General features: G+C 37.2%; 1 protein-coding gene across 6 annotated transcripts in view; it reads right to left on the reverse strand.

Moving 5' to 3' along the window:
• DCLK2 (doublecortin like kinase 2) overlaps positions 1-18,506 on the reverse strand; it is an 88,541-nt gene that overhangs the window by 36,808 nt on the left and 33,227 nt on the right. For 4 of the 6 annotated variants that reach the window (XR_009741214.1, XM_061440937.1, XM_061440964.1 and 1 more), the window contains exons 3-5: positions 6,724-6,826; positions 4,232-4,333; positions 2,816-2,866 (exon numbers count right to left, since the gene is read on the reverse strand). Coding sequence is in view for 4 of the 6 variants with exons in the window: in XM_061440937.1 (XP_061296921.1) it covers positions 2,816-2,866; positions 4,232-4,333; positions 6,724-6,826 (256 nt within the window). In the remaining 2 variants the exon portion in view is untranslated. The remainder of the gene's footprint in view (positions 1-2,815; positions 2,867-4,231; positions 4,334-6,723; positions 6,827-18,506) is intronic. The other 2 variants (XR_009741215.1, XM_061440947.1) reach the window with 1 other exon arrangement.

Genomic DNA, 18,506 nt, shown 5'->3' on the forward strand with positions numbered 1-18,506 from the left:
AAATGCAACCCCGACAAATAGAAAGTTAGCTTCAAAGTAACAGTTACACCTGCACATATCCTTTACACATTCAGAGGTCTGTCATGGGTTATGCACCACTTCTTAACTAGCACTACTGGATTTATTCTGCAAGTGTCTATTAAGCAACCTAGTACCCAAACATTATTTGAATGCTGAAGATGCCTTCCAAGCACTGTTTTTACAACCTGGGCAGTCCATCCGGCAGCAGGCCAGGCTGAATGCACTGCAACTTCCACAAACTCCTGTTTTTCACAAAAATTTCTCTCTCTGATGGGTGATGTTCAAATATAATTAATCAGCAGTTAGCTACAGAATAAGTCTATCTTGAAATCTGGTAACTTGTGTTTACATTCCCAAATCTATTACAGGACTAAGAGCTTAGTCTTTTCTACCAAAAGTATTCAGTATGTTCGAGGTATCTTTGTCTTGATTTTAAAAAAGGTTGCCTGCAAGAATGATAGGCAAATTATTTAAGTGTTTTTTAAGAAGCTAAAATTATATAGGAATATATGTACCTCCTGCAGTTTTCTTTTCATCATTTGGTTTTCGATCACATTCTTGAAACCTGGCATATCAATGCATCTTTGTTTTATAAAGAATTTGCAAGTACGATGATGAAAAGGGCTAGTGAATGCTAGATAACTGTTTTCTGCTTCCTGCGTACGCAATTTGCTCTAGCCATTAGGAGAAATACTGAGATGAAAAGTTCATGTGCAAAAATTAGATACTTCAGTGGAAGAATCTGCTTCAAAGAACCAATTATTAGTACAGGAGGAAAAAAATGTTTCATGCATTCTTTTTAGACAGCTCACAAAAAGGTCATTGTTTCCTGAATATGACCATTCAGGCCTATGCTATAAGACACACTTATCTGTCACTAAGACACTACCATCCTTTCAAGCGTTGATAGAACTGCTAAAATGTACCCATGAAATCGACTGATTAACATAATCTTCTTCTCTCATAACTGTCTAAGGAAAAACATCCCAGCCTACACTAGCAGTACTCTAGGTCTTTCCTAGCATCTTAGATATGCTTGGTGGACAAGGGTCTTGTTCTCAGCCAGGGCTTTGACTAGATGAAGTCCAGAGCTGCTTCCAACTTTTGTCCTTCTATGATTCCACAACATATGGTACATTCTGCTGAAGATCCTATTTAAATGAACTGCCAGTAGATACAGCTTTGTCAGTGTCTTCCGAGATCCACTTCACAATAGTAAAAGATGGAATGGTCCTTGTGTAGATGTAAAAAAAATAGCATCTATAGAGAATCAGCCAATTGCTTGTGCTGGTTTTGGCTGGGATAGAGTCAATTTTCTTCTTAGTAGCTAGTATGGGGCTATGCTTTGGACTTGTGCTGGAAACAGTGTTGATAATTCAGGGATGTTTTAGTTGTGGCTGAACAATGTTTACACAGAGTGAAGGCCTTTTCTACTCCTCACACTGCCCCACCAGCAAGTAGGCTGGATGTCCACAAAAACTTGGCAAGGACACAAGCTGGGACAGAGGACCCCAAATGACGAAAGGGATGTTCCATACCATATGACATTGTGCCCAGCAATAAAACAAGTGGGATGGTTGGCAGGGAGGCTGTTGCTTGGCGGCTGACTGGGCATCAGTCAGTCAGTGGGGAGCAACTGTTTTCATTTGCATCACTTGACTTTCTTGGGTTTCACTTCTCTTTGTTATTTTCTGTTTCTTTCCAATTTATTACCATTGTTTTATTTCATTATTTTATTATTTTATTGATTTTTTCATTACTTTACTGATTATTTCATTATCATTACTTTATTTCAATTGTGACACTGTTCTTATCTCAACTCATGAGTGTTCTCACTTCTACCCTTCCAGTTCTCTTCCCTCATCCTGCTGCGGGGGGAGAGTGAAGAAGCAGCTGTGTAGTGCTTAGTTACCAGCTGGGGTTAAACCATGACACTGCTATTTCAGACAGCTGTACTTTTTTCTTTTCCTTTTTTTTATCTCAAAACCAACACAAGCAATCTGTATTCACTTTTGGCACAAACTTTACCGCTGCTATTCATTTGCTGATTTTTTCATGTATATATGAAACTTACCTTTTTTATCTATTTTCTAAGTATAATTTCTTTTGAGGTTTCTTTTAACATGTAGAGCAGCCTGAATACACAGAAAAAAGGTCTTCTCTGTCATTCTTTTAAGTAGTATATATTAGGCTACCATTCTTTAGCATACTAGAATATTTAAAACTGAAAAACCTAGGAACACTTTTCTAGTATGGTCCAAAGTCTCAACTTACTTACTAATCAAAATACATGTTTCTTGTTTTAGAGAAACTTTCACTAAAGGTTCAAAAAGGTTTCTAGCTGTCTAGAACTTAAGGCTGAAATAACACAAGGAAAAAAAGGCGAGAAACTGGAAATAAAAGGAAAACACTACGATGTGTTTTCACACCTTTTTCAGCAACTCTTATCCTTGCCTTTCTGTGCTGGTTGAAATTTCTTATCGTAATATGCTTTAGAATACACATACAGCGTAGTACCCCTCAAAATGCTCCTCTACTTGTAGTCAAATTGTACCTTTATATATTTAATTTTGACACCATTAGCTGATGTCCAGCCATTATGAAGCATCACGTATTATTTCACTCAAGCAATTTACTTCCACAAAAAACTTACACCCACTATGTCTCTGGCTCAGCGAAAGCAAAAGTGTGTTTCAAGCTTGAAAATATTCACAAATACAAGTGAAAAGAATACAGGTAAATGGAGAGGGAGGAGACACACTAGTGATATACAGCCATAATAGTAATGGCTCACCTGGGGATTTTGCTGAAGAATGAGCACTGGAGTAGTGTCCACCCTTCTTTACTGTACTCATATATTTGACACAAAGGAAAAAGACATTAAGGAAAGAAGTTATTAAACAGCTGTGAACATGCATGAAAGGAAGAAGGGTAAATAAAGGTAAGTAAAGACTACATGAGAAAAAATGGCATGTAAATAGAACGATAAATACTAGACAGTTGGGATAATTTTTTTCAAATTAAGCTGACCAAAGGGGTGTCCAAGTAGAAATAAGTAAGGGAATGACAGCACTGATTTCTAAATACTTTGCATAAAATTCACTGTTGACAGATATCCCATAAAATCTCACTAGGGTCAACAGGATTGCATGAAATAGAGATCAGTTATGAACCTTGCCCTTCATGCTACATATTTCTTTGTTGTTACCACAATACTTCTTGGAGGTTTTTCAATTAAATATTCAACTTTTTATGAACAAATGATTAATATTCCACTTTGAAAGAACTCAAAGAGATACAATTACGTTAAACAGCATAATTAGGCAAAACATATATTAATATTGAAATGAGAATATGGAAGATGTTGCAGTTTTGAATACACACAGGAGTTTTTACTATCAGTAATTATGTATAGTTATGTTCAAAACAGAGCATGTATCTTTACATATTCAATGGTTTTATTTCAGAGCTACTTCTCCAAGTCTGAGGAAAAAAAAAAAAAAAAATCAAGTTTTATTTTCCCTCAAGAAATTTTCCCTTCTATTAATTTGTGTAAAAAGACTCAGTGATTTGCCAGCAGTTTGGCTGAACACCGTATGTTCCAAAACACAATGTGAACCTTTCTTTGCAATTACAGGAAGCACAAGAACAAAAAACACAGATTCTCTGTTAATGGGCAATAACATTCCAGAACATCTCCTCAAATTACTTGAAACAGCAAATTTCTCTATTTCTGACAGTATTTGGTTTGTATAGGAGAAACTCTCCAAATTCAAAACACTTAAGTGTATACTCTAGTTCAGTGAACATGAATTTAACCACACAACCATCCTTTTAATTAATAGACTTCAAGAAAATCAAATGCCATGCTGAAAACACATCCCAAGTGTACAATTAGCACAAATTATTCCAGTGTTCATAAACTGAAATCTTTTGTGTCTGCTAATTAAAAAATAGAAACCACATTTCTTCTCAGGATTCAAAAATAAATGCAGATTTTATTATAAATTAGTATTAATTCTATGAGAAAGACTGAAGAAGAAAAAACAGGGAAAAAAAAAAAAGAAGAAAAAGACCAACAAATTTTTTCTCTTCAGGAAACAAACCATGGCACCTGTATTTCAGACAGAGCCAACAGTTTTTTCACCCCATTAAACTATTTCTAACTTTCATGTGTTTTATACATTCAGCTTTTTCCTAGAAGTAGTACCTGAGGCAGGTGATTTGCTTCGACGTGAAGGTCCTGGACTTTTGGACCCAGTATGTCTCATCCCAGATGACCGGGAATAAGAGGATTTCATAACACGGCATTCTGCAAAGCAAGCAGATAGATATTTGACAGCACTTCAATGTACAGGCTTCCTCCAAACACTACCGTTGCTGTTTATTATCCAGAAAATGAACATCAGGAATTTCAAAACATGCTTGCCCAACTGAATGAAACAAATCTATAAGTGCATGTCAGAACTTTATCTTACATACTATACAGATTTGAGCTACCCAAACACTGTATGTAATACAACTTCTGCATGTAGTATTTCTTCATGTCTTGAAGCTGGATTATTACTGTAATTCAAGTTTGTACCTACACACTGCTGAAAGAGCAAAGAAGTCAGCTGATGCCAAAGTTCTGGTAATTCAGTAAATCCTACATGCTGATAACAGCAGCTTCCTATAGGGAAACTGCATAGAAAACTCCATTCGCTTTATTTTTTTGCAAGAAACTGATATTGTGACCAATTTTTGAAGAGGTAAAAAATGTCTGTTGCTTCCAAAAGGCTGAGACAACAGATTACTACCATTTACCGTCAGCTATATATCATTAAATCAAAGACAACCTAAAGGGGAAAGGAATCAATAGGCATACATTCATTGACATTTTGGAAACATTGTAATTCCTACAGTTAGCATCTACTGCAAATCACTCCCAATGGAATCATATAAGTTTCCCTTCTAAGTTTGTCCCTGTTATTCATCACTACAATGTCAAAGCCATCATTATAATGCCACATCATCACCAAAAATAGTTAGTAGAGCTGTATGCCCTGCCAGTCATGTTCCACTCTGTACCTAACCTGCTTTTCCCCATTAAGACTTCCAGACTTATTAGAGGAAGCGGAGGCCATGTAAACTTGAAGAGAAGAAGGAAGAAAAACCCTCCATCACTGGGTTCTCAGACAGGAAGTGTCACCAATTAGTCTGTGCATGGTGTAATGGGGAAAGCAAACTTATGGCCATAAAATCTGCAGGGAAAATTATGATTTTGCAAAGACTGGCATTTGCAGTGTGAGTTAATACAGCCATGCTCTTCCATTCCTGCATAGGAAGGTCTAGTCTAAAATTATGCTAAAAAAGTACCCTTCTTGTCACCTTCACATTAGCTGAATCAACACAATCAGGCAGTTCTGGAAAAGTAGTATACTGGCAATAACAACAGAATGAGAGCCAGCTAAATCCTCCATCCATCAAAACGTATGGACCAGTGGTTAGATACATATCAAGACTTCTGGATGTAACTAAAGATTTTATAATGCAATTACAGCATTTGTAAAAATTAGAAAAGCAACAAATGCTTTTGCCTTTAGTTAACTGAAAGGCAAAAAAAATCCCCCCCAAAACAAACAACCCTTTTATTCACAACATGAAGCTCTCTTCAAATAATCTGATTCTTGCCAGGTCAAGATTTCTTCACCACAGACTAATTTTTTTTCATAGAAGAAAATCAGAGTGATTATACAAAGACCCAAGATAGACAGAAAAAACATGTCTAGTAGGTTCTGTAGCAACAGGATAAGGGTTAATAAACTAAAAAAGGAGTAGATTCAGACTATATATAAGAGTTTTTTTATAATAAGGATGAAACGCTGGAACAGGTTGCCCAGAGAGGTTGTAGATACCCCATCCTAAGAAATGCTCAAGGCAAGGTTGGACAGGGTTCTGAGTAACCTGATCTAGTTGAAGTTGTCCCAGCTTATTGCAGGGGGGGTTGCACCTTTAAAGGTCCCTTCCAACCCAAACTATTTTATGATTCTACAAACACGAAGGAAAAAAAACCCCAGCACATATATTATTTCATATTCCAAGCCAATTCTAAAACTCCCTGGTAGAGGAAAGAGTTTTTTCCTTGAACTTCATGAAGTTTCTCTTTAACAGAAATTTTTATAAACAAGTTAAATTCAGGATCTATCAATGGCAGACAGCATAGGCACAAAGTCCCACTTTGTCTCACCTCCTTCCCCACCCAATACCCCCTATAACCTCCCAGTATAAACAGGTTCAACATTTGCTCTATAGCAGACAAGACTGAAATGTGTGAATTGTCCAGCAGGACCTGAAATGAGTGTGGTTATGTATGTGGTTTTTCAAAAATCTTATGAGGAATCATCTTATGGTTATAGATGTTAAAAGTGAATGTTTATAGCAGATTTTAGATCCATGACTGAACCTTTCAAAATTCAGTGCTGTTTTGCATGCAATTTAAGAGACAGGGTCTGTTTTCCAAGAAAATAGATCAGAATTGTTAGTGCATTTTAACAGATTTACAGAATTCAGATGATAGTTTGAAAAAACTTTCTAATCCATAGGAAAATATATTCCCTTGTATATTTTCCTAGATCACACAACTCTTGAGGATTGAACAGGGTTAGGAAGAGTTCTCAACTAAGTAGACTATTTCAGTGGGTTTAGGATGTACAGTCTTACCGCTGTGATCCAATACGAAGTCATCCTGAGCATACCGGTATTTCTCAGGCCCACATGCAATGAAGACATCATCATCTCCAAAGAAGTCCTGTAAGCACGTCACCTTGACAGCAAAATATACAAATCAAAATAAACAAATGCAGTACTTTTGAATACTAAATCTTCAGTCAGTCAGTGGCAGTCAATAAGTTTGTGTTTTCCTTTTCACAGTGATACCATAATGTTCTTTTTATTATAGAAACACTCCAGTTCTCAAGTACTTGAGCTCTCCTAATAGTAAAAGAAACCTCAGGGTCAAAAAAAATAATTATGACTGCCCCTCACCTCCAGAAGCCCCTTTTCTTACATGTAACACCTACATTTTTGCCTGTAACTACACATGCATGCTGATGATTTGACAAGACCAGCTATAAACACCACTCAAATGTCAAAGCTTCTTGTATTCTTACATTAATTACTTAGGGAAAAAATCTGTTGAGTTAAAATGATTGCATCTACAAATTCATTCTTGTATGGTCCAAGGCATTTAATTTTCATGTTTTGACGTCCTGTTAAACAAAAAATTATTCCCCCTTTTATTAAAAGGTATTTCACATTCAAGAAAAAAAAAAAAAAATACAGAGTCCATGCCCTTTGCAGCTCCGTCTGTTCTTAATTCTCCCAGGGATGATGTCACAATGTATTTCAGTAAGGATCAGAATGGAAAATAATGTTTCAGTCATACTTTAAAAATACAAACCCAAAGACCTTGGAACAAAACTTACTCCTCAAAAGAAAATAAAAAGTCAGCTTGTGAAGGCGCAAGAGTCTGCTTTAAAAACAATTAAAACCAAAAATGTCACAAGAAATCCCAACATTGCATGTAGCAAGCTATTTTTTAAATGCAGACAGATTACAATTTTACTATATAATTGTTTCCCTAGCCTTTTTAACACTGCACACTCAAATGAGATCTGAATAAAAGCTATGTAGAAGCTAAGAAACTTAGAACCATTTGGTAAAACCATGCAATTAAAGAAGTAAAACAAAGAAATGCTTTTAAGGAAACTAGCTTTTTTCTTTCCCAGATACCCGTCAATGGCATTTACATATTCTACCCACTGTGATAGTAGTAAACATTGGCAGAACTACAGGAAGGGGTCTCTACTGCCTGCAGTAATCTGAGGAACACTCAGAATATCAATGACTCTCAGGCTCTCTGCAAGAACACCCACCCAGGGCATTCACCAAGAGCGCAGTTGTCATGGCAGCTAACCCAGAAATAACAGCCGGTGCCCTTACAGCAAGATCCTCACTGCAGTGCCGCATGCAGTATCCAGCATTTGTGTCACTGTGTTACACAGCCAAAGGACTCCAGCCATCGCCAAAATTCTTCTATTGTTATCTTACCATTGCAATGACAATCTGCTCTCATTGATGAGAGACACATTTAGCTGTACTTGAAAGTGGTGCTTCTAGTTAACCAACGAGCAGCAATAGCTGGATTCAAATAGCTGTACAAATTTAAGCAAAACTAATAGATTATTCCCCTACTTAGTAACTTTCTCTACTAATAAGAGGACTTATTATCATTCCCATAGATTTTAGTAATCTAGGAACCAACCCAAACCCACCACCGCAGGAAGACTTGTGAGAAAGCTTTTAGAATACTTATCCCAGTAGCACACTGCTAGGCAGAAATGTTCTGTGAGGCATAAATTCATACCAACAGCTGCCAAAACAAGGTGCCGTTTCCACAGGCTCTGTCTACCCATTGCTACTCTACTCATGCACCCAATGCCCTAGCAGTGCTGTTTCAAGCAGATTAGAACTAAATGCTGTGGTTTTGCAGAGCCTAAAATTAATCTTCTGGTTTGATTCAAAGTCTTACCCCTTAGCCCCTCCAGTCTAACATCTGAGCTGAGAGTAAGAGAGGTGAGAATGACAGGTCTTATCTCAGAGTGGAAAATACACTGGGATATAACTACATGCAGCATTATCCTTTTGTTGTTTGCAAAGCAATTCTACAAAGGAAAGGGAAGATCTGTGCACAAAAGATGACAGGAGAAATGCACCTTAAAATCTTTGGTAAATGGCTATTGGGGAGGGGAATAAAAAACTTTAAGCTATTCATTTCAGTAGGTACTCCCCCTCATGTTCATGTATATACAGTTTTCCCAGGCAAGAACGCACAAGAGTAACCACAAGCATCAATGATCAGAAAAACTGCTGAAAGGTGAAGCAACGGCATCTCCATCTTAGAGCTCAGGCTAACGCCAGCTTCTCAGTCTGCTTGCACACTGTGTATCTGACCCGTGTGACTTCCACCTGTCAGTCACACACCAAAACATACTTTAACTTACTGTAAAAGATACTAAACTATACTTTTAACTGGAAGCTAGATAAATGCAAGTATAAAAGATTTACATAGATGCTCACTACATTCCAGTAGTGAATACTGGAGGTCCTCCTCCTCCCTACAAATAGTCTGTACTGGCTAAACATAGAAGAAAAAAAAATGTTGAAAAAGCATATTCAACAAGGACTAAAGATCTGCTAGAACTTACCAATCCCAAATAACCACACATTATGAGGTGATGGAAGTAGTTTTAAAACCAGTTCATAGAAATCTTCTGTTTTCCTAAATGTATAATCGAATGGTTATTTTTCTAGGCCTTTATCATAATTAAGCCAAAAGAGCAGCTCCCAAGGTGCAAACATATGCTAAAATAAACAGACTTCATTTCCTACAGAGTTAAAATTAATGTATATGCTGCAATTAATGATAGCTGTGTCCAAAAAGCCATTCAGGGAAAGCCGAAATGAATGAACCATTTGCATGGGATTTTGTATGCTTCAGGTTCACTGTGGTCTAACTTGCAAATGACGTAATTCCGCCCCAAAGAATGTCAATGCAAACAAAATTTGTTTTGTCAAACTAGCATACAGCAAATGCTGCTTCTCTTTCCACTAAACCTCTATACACTATCTTACCCATTCTTTGTTTTGCAGCACTTGGTGCTAAAAGAACTGTTCAGTCCTTCAAAATATTTCCTAAAACGCATTTCAAAGGAAGATGGTATTAGCAAAACCACATATAAGTGTACCATAGCACAAATAGTCAAATATGCAATCATTCAACCAGCGACTCCCTTGCCAGTCTTGATGTTGTGAGCTTCTGTTCATGAAGATGAAAATCTTAAACACCCTGAAGAGTGTTAAGCACCAAAATGAGATCCTTTCTAAAATTCTAGTCATTAGGTCATTTTTGAGATTCAGATCTGGCCACTTCCATGCTTTCCATCGGTGGCCTTGCAGTAAAGCTCAATCAGAACCTCTCTCTCCTGTCCATGGCTTTTATTAACACAGATTATGCTCTTTTAAAAGAGCAAGAAAAACATGATTTGTTCACCCACAGGAAAAAAAAAAAACTCTTTTAAATCCGATTTTTTTTTTAATGGAGGGCACATAAAGGGCTGCACAAGGAATTTTTTTAGGATTTATCATTATAGCCAACACTACAAAAGTTTACACCAAAGGAGTTTCCCACTTCCTTGATTTTTTCTTTTCCCCCAGATAGAAAAGTGAAACTATTTTGAAAAACTGCTTATTGAACACTTTAGATAACTGTTATCTTTTTAACTCTGGATGCTTCAATTAACATGTTTAAATTGTGCTTAACCTTATTTATTTCAAAATACAACACTCCTTTCTCATCAAACATTGCCTATGTTCTGCTGGTAACTCCAGTGCCTGACTTTATTTAGAACAAAAAGTGACTTAATGGTGCTCCTCTCACCAGAGACAACTTGGACTGCTATCACACTGTCTTCTTGAACTGTTTTTTATTCAAAATCTGTCACTATACACAGCAAAGCAGTGCATATTTAGATAGAACTGGATTGGACATGTTCTTAGTCCTTTAAAAAATGCTTCTAATGGCTTAGAATTACAAGCAGGAATACAAGGGAATAAGGAAAAGCAAAAATGCTATGTAAGATGTCTCAGAATAAATGCGACTGACATCAATATTACATTTTCTTTGCTAGTAGGGTCACCCACAGTTTATTGTGTGTCTGCTTCAACAGAATCTGTTCACTTGCATTCTCACTATAGCTTTCTGAGACAATGTGCAAATGACTCTGGGCATCACTGCTTCCTCATGGGCTCAGAATGGCTGTGCTCACCATTAGACTAAAGATCAGAAGACAACCTAATTCAAGTGGCAGCACCAGGAGAATTAAATTGTAATTGGCTTCAACTGCAACAAATCTATGCAAGTGTGCAAGAGGCTCAATGATCCAGTGATTCAAAACTGCAATTGCTTGTTACCTAAATAGCACATTCGTTTCTCATAAAATTTCTCCTCTTCTCCCCACAACTGAGGAAACCTTGGGACACTGAATGGATGAAGTTCTTTAAAAGACTTCCTAACAGAAGTACATACTACTAAATATGCATGTTACAGAAGCAGCGTGACTAAAGGGAGTTTTCAAGACCATTAACAGCAAAAGCACTTCAAAATCACACAGCTGAAAGCACAAAAACGTGGCTTACACGTGGGTGGGTGGAGAGCCGCAAACTCACAGGAATGGGTAAAATTGCAAGTCAAAATGTGAAAATGGGGTGTTGAAAGGAAAGGGAGAGGAACACACCTATTTGAAAAATCAACTGCCTGATCCCCTTCTGTCTACTAGTGCAGTGTTTTAGTGTCACATACTCCTATTAATAGGTTTGTATTTTAAATAGTCTAATAGTTATAATCACAAAAGTTTGCTTGTTCCAAAGAAACACTTCAGTCAGATCAAGCTACTGGACTAGAATATACAAACTGTGATCCATACAGAAATTGCTTTCCCATTACCATCACACGTCTTAGAAATGTAACTTATATCAACCCCTACTCCCACCTCTGAAGCTAACAAGAAGACTCATTCCCAACAGAAGAAACATGAATAATGATTAATCTTTTGTACACAGAATTAAACAGGGATTTAATAATTGTTCTTTCTGATGAAGTTACAATTTAAAATATTGAATTATATGAACAAACCCTAAACATGCATTTGTCCTCTGACCTCCAGAGTGAAAAAAATATTAAAAAGAATTTGAGACACTGACACTATGGAGGTTTTATAAACATCTGCAAAATTACTAAACAATTCAATTCCTAATCTTTAGCACTAAAAAGATTTCTGCAACCACTTATCAAAACTCTCCACCCAGAAGCTCACTGTATAAACTCTGTTTATTCCAGCTGTACAAATACACTTCATTCCAAATGTAGAAAGAAGAGCTGTAAAGAAAAATAGTTTGGCTTAATTTAGTACGGCTGATTCAATTTAAGTAAGCAGCAACAGGACTGTTCAGCTCAAATCTGAAGGGCCACACCCTGTGTCTGAGGAAAGTGTCTGGAGATTACAGATTCTCTACATCAGCTGAAAATGGAACTAAAACATCAAAACTGGAAAAGATATGCAAGATAATTTGTATTTAACAACGGAAGAATTATTTATATCTACTGACTTCAATAGAACAGGATATGGTGTAAGTATTTTAAAAAGGAAGTACATAACATACGAGGCAAAAGGAAAACTAGGAGAACTGGCATGCACAGTTAACAGCTGGATTTCTGAGTGTTTTCAGCTCATCAGTAGTGACAGGCATTCAAGGTTGAAATTCTTACAGAAATGTGGTGGGGTTTTTTCCAGGAATTGTTGGGGGAAAAAAAAAAGTGAATAATCTGCTAAATGTCAGCATGACAAATCTAGATACAGCCTCCTTGTTACCACCTTTCAGTATGAGGGGTCTCCACATTTCTGCTGGGAAATGATCCTCCTTTTTTTTACTGAGACAGATTACAGCTATGCCATCTGACAGTTTTGCCCTTTGCCCCTTAAATCAACCTTTATTTCTGAGTAAGCAAAAGTTAAATATTTGTCTCTTTTGCCAGTCAGGTCATACTTCTTATCGTCATTTTTATTTCCCCTTTTAAAACAAAGTTAGCCCCTCGCTGCCATACAAACAGTATCATTAACATTCTTGCAGTGTTTTTGAAGCTGTCAGGTTCACAGTTCAAGGGTTTATGCACATCCTAAAGTGCAAACACTAAGAAAGCACTCCTCTAGAAACAGGTCAGTTGTCTGTCTTCTGTTTCAGCTGCATCACCAAGGGCAGTTTCAGGAACTTGAAAAGGAAGGTGAAAAGGGCATTCCCACCCTCTCCTACCGAGTACTGTGATTTTAACACAGATTTTCTTACCTTGGAACTTCCCTTGGTCTCTGAGGGAAAAACTTGACCAAGGGAAAGGGGGTATGCAACTAATATTCTTAATTACTTACTAAACCATCAATATCCTACATGACTGAAACCAAGACCGGCACAAAAGAGGTTTAGTGTTAGCTTAAGGCAGCTATCTGCCTGGCTATACTGAGTCACATTTCCTGACATGCCCTCAAGTAAACAGTGAGAGAATAGCCAGTAGGATAGCTAGAATATACCCAGGAAGGAGAAATACAGAGAAAAGTCAAACCGGTGAGCCTCTGACATGCCCTTAAGAAAAAAACAAATACACAAAAAACAAACGAAAAAAACCACCCACAAAAAAAAACAGTAACAAAAAGAGCCCGTACCCCCTTCCCCCCCCCCCAAAAAAAAAAAAAACTACCCACCTGTAATTGCCAGTATTCTTTTTTGTTAATTAACACTCTATAAATTTGCTAGAACTGTCAAAGTGTTGACAGCAACTATGCTAAGTGATTTGGAAGCAAGCAAAAAAGAAACTGTCCAAGAGCCAGGCAAGTATGGAAGCCCACAGTGTACACAAGAATAGCAACAAGAAACACTTTACTACAAGATATGTAGTAAACCTGAAAAATCAGGTCAAGTGTTAAGATTCCTGCTGCTGTAAAGAAGCAGCACTAGACAACTGAAAAAACTTGTATTCCTCACAAGCGCATGTTCTCTGTGACATCTCTACTACAGAATCTCTCTGGGAATTCCCAAATTAAACAAAATTATACACCAAAAGAAAAGTAAGCAAGTTACTAACCTCTGATATAATGTTTGAAAGAGCTCAAATGCTACTCAGTCCGGGCACATCTGCCCAAAACAGCCATAGAGTAGGTTGGAGAGTCCTAAAGCTTGAGGATATATAAGCTTGATAGACTCTATACACCTTTCCTACTAGCTGTAGCTATGAGGACTATGCAGTGCATCATAATTATTTTCCAAACAGCCAACTTCAATAAGATCATTAGTAGATGAGAAGGAAAGGGGGGGATGGGGAGGCTGAATTCCTTTGTTCACTAAAAATAATTGGAATTAGGTCAAATACCTCTTAATTTCTCCATCTAAAACATAAAATACAGTAACAGAGATCAGATCACGCAGAAAGAATGCAAAAGTATTAACTGGGTTACAAAATCTGAAAAATAATTACCTCATCTTCCGTTATATGACTGTGCATCTTGACCAGCTTGGGTTTTTGTTTGCAATAATAAAGCTGGTTTCTAGGTCAGAACTTCCACAAAACATTGTCTGATTTACCATTTGAGGTCTGGCATCTGGCAGCCTTTTACATTTTCCTTCAAGTTTATTAAATTCAGGAAACAGTGAGAGAAAAACTAAATTTTCTGATTTTCAAAATTTGTAAATGTGGAATTTGCCTGCATTGGATAAAGACAGCTTGTTAACCTATTCAGGAAAACAGGAAAAAAAAGAAAAAAAAGAATGTTGGAACAAAGACCATAATGAGAATAATTCTTCTAGGCCAGCTTCCTAAATAACTATTTAATCAACGGCTGTGTCACATTATTACAGTCATCATTAGAAAATGAACTTCCTTTCACTGATACCCTGTGATGAGGAACACTAGAGAGAAAGAAGACAAACCCTTTTGTCCCACAGGGATTCTAAAGAGTAAGAAAAAACCCCCAGAAATGTTAAATCTTTGCCTGATGCTTTGTAAATAGAAAAAGTCTGGCTGTAAGCCCAGGAAACGCCTAATACAGTATGACAATGCAGAAAGACTGCATAAACAGACTGGTCAGGTCGCCATAACTCATATAGCCATACAGCTATTGGGAACAGATGACAGAATAGAGTACATATCACATTTTGGTTTTATTTCAATTCTAAACAGATTTTTGCATAAACTTTATACCATCTTGAAGTTTAATTCAGAAAATGAACACACATGGAAATGGAAGACTGCATTTGGATGCAATTCAAATAGATCATCCTCACTGCAATTGAAATGACAGTAAGAAAAATAAGCTGTACAAATATGCACAAGTTAAAGTGAGCTCCTACACATATTTATTTCTTAAAGCCTTCCAGTATTGTAGAACTTTCTGTCAAGGTTCCAAAGGGCAAAAATTATCTCTTTCTGCAAAAGAATATTTCCAGTAGTGCACTGATTACATGCAGCTATTTAGATATCGCAGTTGGAAAGGACTAAAATTCCAGAATTTGTGAATCTTTTTGAATCACACTGTACAACTCATCTGTTTATCCCTGTAACACAGAACACCCTAGAACACTCCTTGCCACAGTATTATCCATTACTTCAACGAGAGTAATCATTTCAGTGTATTAAACAGTGAAATTTAACATCATGCTTCTCAATTTCAAGTTACACAAAGAAAGAGCAGCCTTACTAAACATGGAATAAGTGGAAATTGGAAACAGATAATTAACAAATGCAGCTTATCTGACTATAATCCAGTTTGTCTGAAGAGAAAAAAAAAACCACAGTATTTTCAGTTACAGGACAAAGATTATATATTTGCCCATAGGTGCATTAATCGCAGCAGCTCAAAATTCAGCATAACAGATTCTTTCCTTAAGTGGCATAACTGCCAAGCCTAACACAGAACCAAAAATAGCACCTGACTTCTCACAGCTAACCTGCCATCTTACCAGAGAATAGCTAGTCTAAAAATAAAAGCTAAAGGTATTATGAAAGAACATTAAAAGTGTACATATAAGGACAGACAGCTAGCCCAGCTAATCCAGTGAAATGTTACGGATTTAATGACACCCTGTTTCACAACACAAACGCAGTTAAAATAAAAATCACACCATTTTTCCCTACAAAATTACCCCTTTTGCACTATTACAGAAACAAGTGCCTTCAGCCAATCACCCTACTTGAAAAACATGGCATACAAATACTATGGAGAACTTAAAAAAATGAAGTCATATATTTCCCTGATTCTTTAGATGAGTTGCTATGGCATTCATAGAGAATCTACTGCAGTCCAAGGTTTCCACTGTTCATGGGCAGACACTACTTCCTGGAGAGGATACAGAAACAGCAGTTTCTTAAATAAGAACTATTTTTTCATAGAAAAATAAGAAGTTCAAATTGAGTGTCTGTGGCCAGTGCAGAAAGAATAAAAGCAGAAATCTGGAAAAGTCTTTTGATGAAGAGTACAAATAATTTTTCATGAAACTTTAAGCTTTTTTTAGCTTAAACATTTCTACTATTATACTCTGGAACAGGTTGCCCAGAGACATTTGTGGAAATGATTCAAGGTAAGTTTAACGGTTCTCTGAGCAACCTGATCTAGCTGAAGATGTCCCTGCTCCCTGCAGTGGAGTTGGAGTAGATGACCTTTAAAGGTCCCTTCCAACCCAAACCATTCAATGATTCCATGGTTTTCCTATGGCTTAAATTGTTCATGTAGCTGCTGCTAAAGTCAAGTTTCTGTTTTGTTCAAATTCTATTAAAAAAAATTAAAATAAGTAACTCTAAGATTCAAAACATCAGTCGAAATGCATGACTCACTGCAATTTTATGTTGTTACATTGGCAAATTGAAATTCGGTTGTTTTCTGAGTTCACATGTTAGGGCTTCAATCTTGTATACATTCAAAGCTATTTCTCACAGCACTGAAACAGGAGGGGAAAAAAGTAACCCTATAAATTCAGGTGTCTCAGTCCTGTCTTTTTCATATATACCACTTTGCATAAAAGAAGTCTTGCTAAGTTCCGTTGAGCTTCTTACAGACTAGAAGCATGCGTTTCACATGTATTTTAAGGTTTGGACAGTTAACGTTTTTAACTCTTAAGTTACTTCGTTTAATCAGCATTCTATCTGCTTCAGTACAATAACTGCACTTCCAACTAACCTCGCAGTTCTATTTTTATAATATTAGTTCATAGGTTTTGCAATGATAATTGCTTGCCATCCAAACATCATGCACAGCTTTCAAAGGCTTTTAATTCCCAAAGCATCCCCCTCACTTAATTGCAAACTGGAAATATAGAAACAAAATTAAGTTTATGGATGGTCTCTATTCACCATTTCAAACAATGACATTTCACATTCAGATGAGATAACAGAAATTCAGTGTAAAAATACTACCCTCATCAAATTAGCTTCCATGCTTATTCTGCATTGTCTGTCATGGCTATTGAGGTCTGTTGAACTTGCATAAAACATCTGGAACAGTTATGCTGAGCTAGGGATGGACATCAAGTAAAAATAACAAGGATATAACTGATTAATTTAAAGATTAGATGCTTGGAAATCTGAGAAATTGCAGTAATACAGGAAACAGCACACTTTGTAACTGGCTTTCAGAGATCCAGATCAATTCCACTAGCTCCGAACTCTGACCAATATTATTTCTGTGTTGCTGCTGCTTCTGAATTGCTTTATTAAAGTGTCCTAGGTTCAGCAGTAGCAGTCATTTTTCTCCTCCTTGGTAGCTGGTGCAGTGCAGTGTTTTGACTTTCAGCTCGGGAACAGAGCTGATAACAATGATGTTTTGGTTTGGCCAAGGACTTTGTGAGCCTCATGCTCTGCCAGGGAGGAGCGGAAGCCGGGAGGAAGCAGAGACAGGACACCTGACCCAAACTGACCAAAGAGCTATTCCATACCACAGCACGTCATGCCCAGGATGTAACTGGGAGTTAGCCGGAAGGGCTGGGAGACTGCGGGGTTGGAGGAGGTATCGGTCAGAGCTTGGTCGGGCTGGGGGGGGCGAGTTATCGGTTGGCTGGTGGTGTATTCTCTTCCCTTGTTATTTCCTTTATCGTTATTATTACTGGTGGTAGCAGTAGTGATTTGTGTTATACCTTAGTTACTAAACTGTTCTTATCTCAACCTGTGGGAGTTGCATTCTTTTCGATTCTCCTCTCCGTCCCTCCGGGAGTAGGGGGAGGGCAAGAAGGGGGGAAGTGAGTGAACGAGTTGCCTGACTGGGTTTAAACCACGACAAAGGAGATAAACATGTAAAGTGCATTTGAAGATGTATAACATATCCTTGATTTTATTTTCAGATGAATTACAAAGACAGCGGAAAAGTAACATTTCTAGGCACTGACAAAAGAACAGATGTGTCAATGTTGTTACACCAGAAGTTCTGCCAGAAAAAAAAGGATGCCTCCATCAATTTCTCTTTAAAAACCAAAACCCAACAAAACCTCATTCATTTATTCCTACATGTCTGAAAATGACATTTCTTCCTTCAAACAAACACCCCCAAGTGTCAGAAAAAAAGCAAAATGGACACCATCCTTCTTAGAAGCACAGGCCAAAACCATCAATTGACTTTTGCACTAGATTCTATGATGTTTGGATGAAGTGCTTTAAATATCCCATTTTAAAACCCTACTATTAAACAGGGGAAGTTTAGATTGGACATAAGGAAGAAATTCTTCACTGTAAGGGTGGTGAGGCACTGGAATGGGTTGCCCAGGGAGGTTGTGAATACTCCATCCCTGGCCGTGTTCAAGACCAGGTTAGACAAAGCCTTGGGTGGCACGGTTTAGTGTGAGGTGTCCCTGCCCAT

This window comes from Pezoporus flaviventris, unplaced genomic scaffold (assembly GCF_033815535.1).
Source record: "Pezoporus flaviventris isolate CSIRO_AGI_PZ_B2104156 unplaced genomic scaffold, CSIRO_AGI_Pfla_v1 ptg000002l, whole genome shotgun sequence".
NCBI classification, from domain to species: Eukaryota; Metazoa; Chordata; class Aves; order Psittaciformes; family Psittacidae; genus Pezoporus; species Pezoporus flaviventris.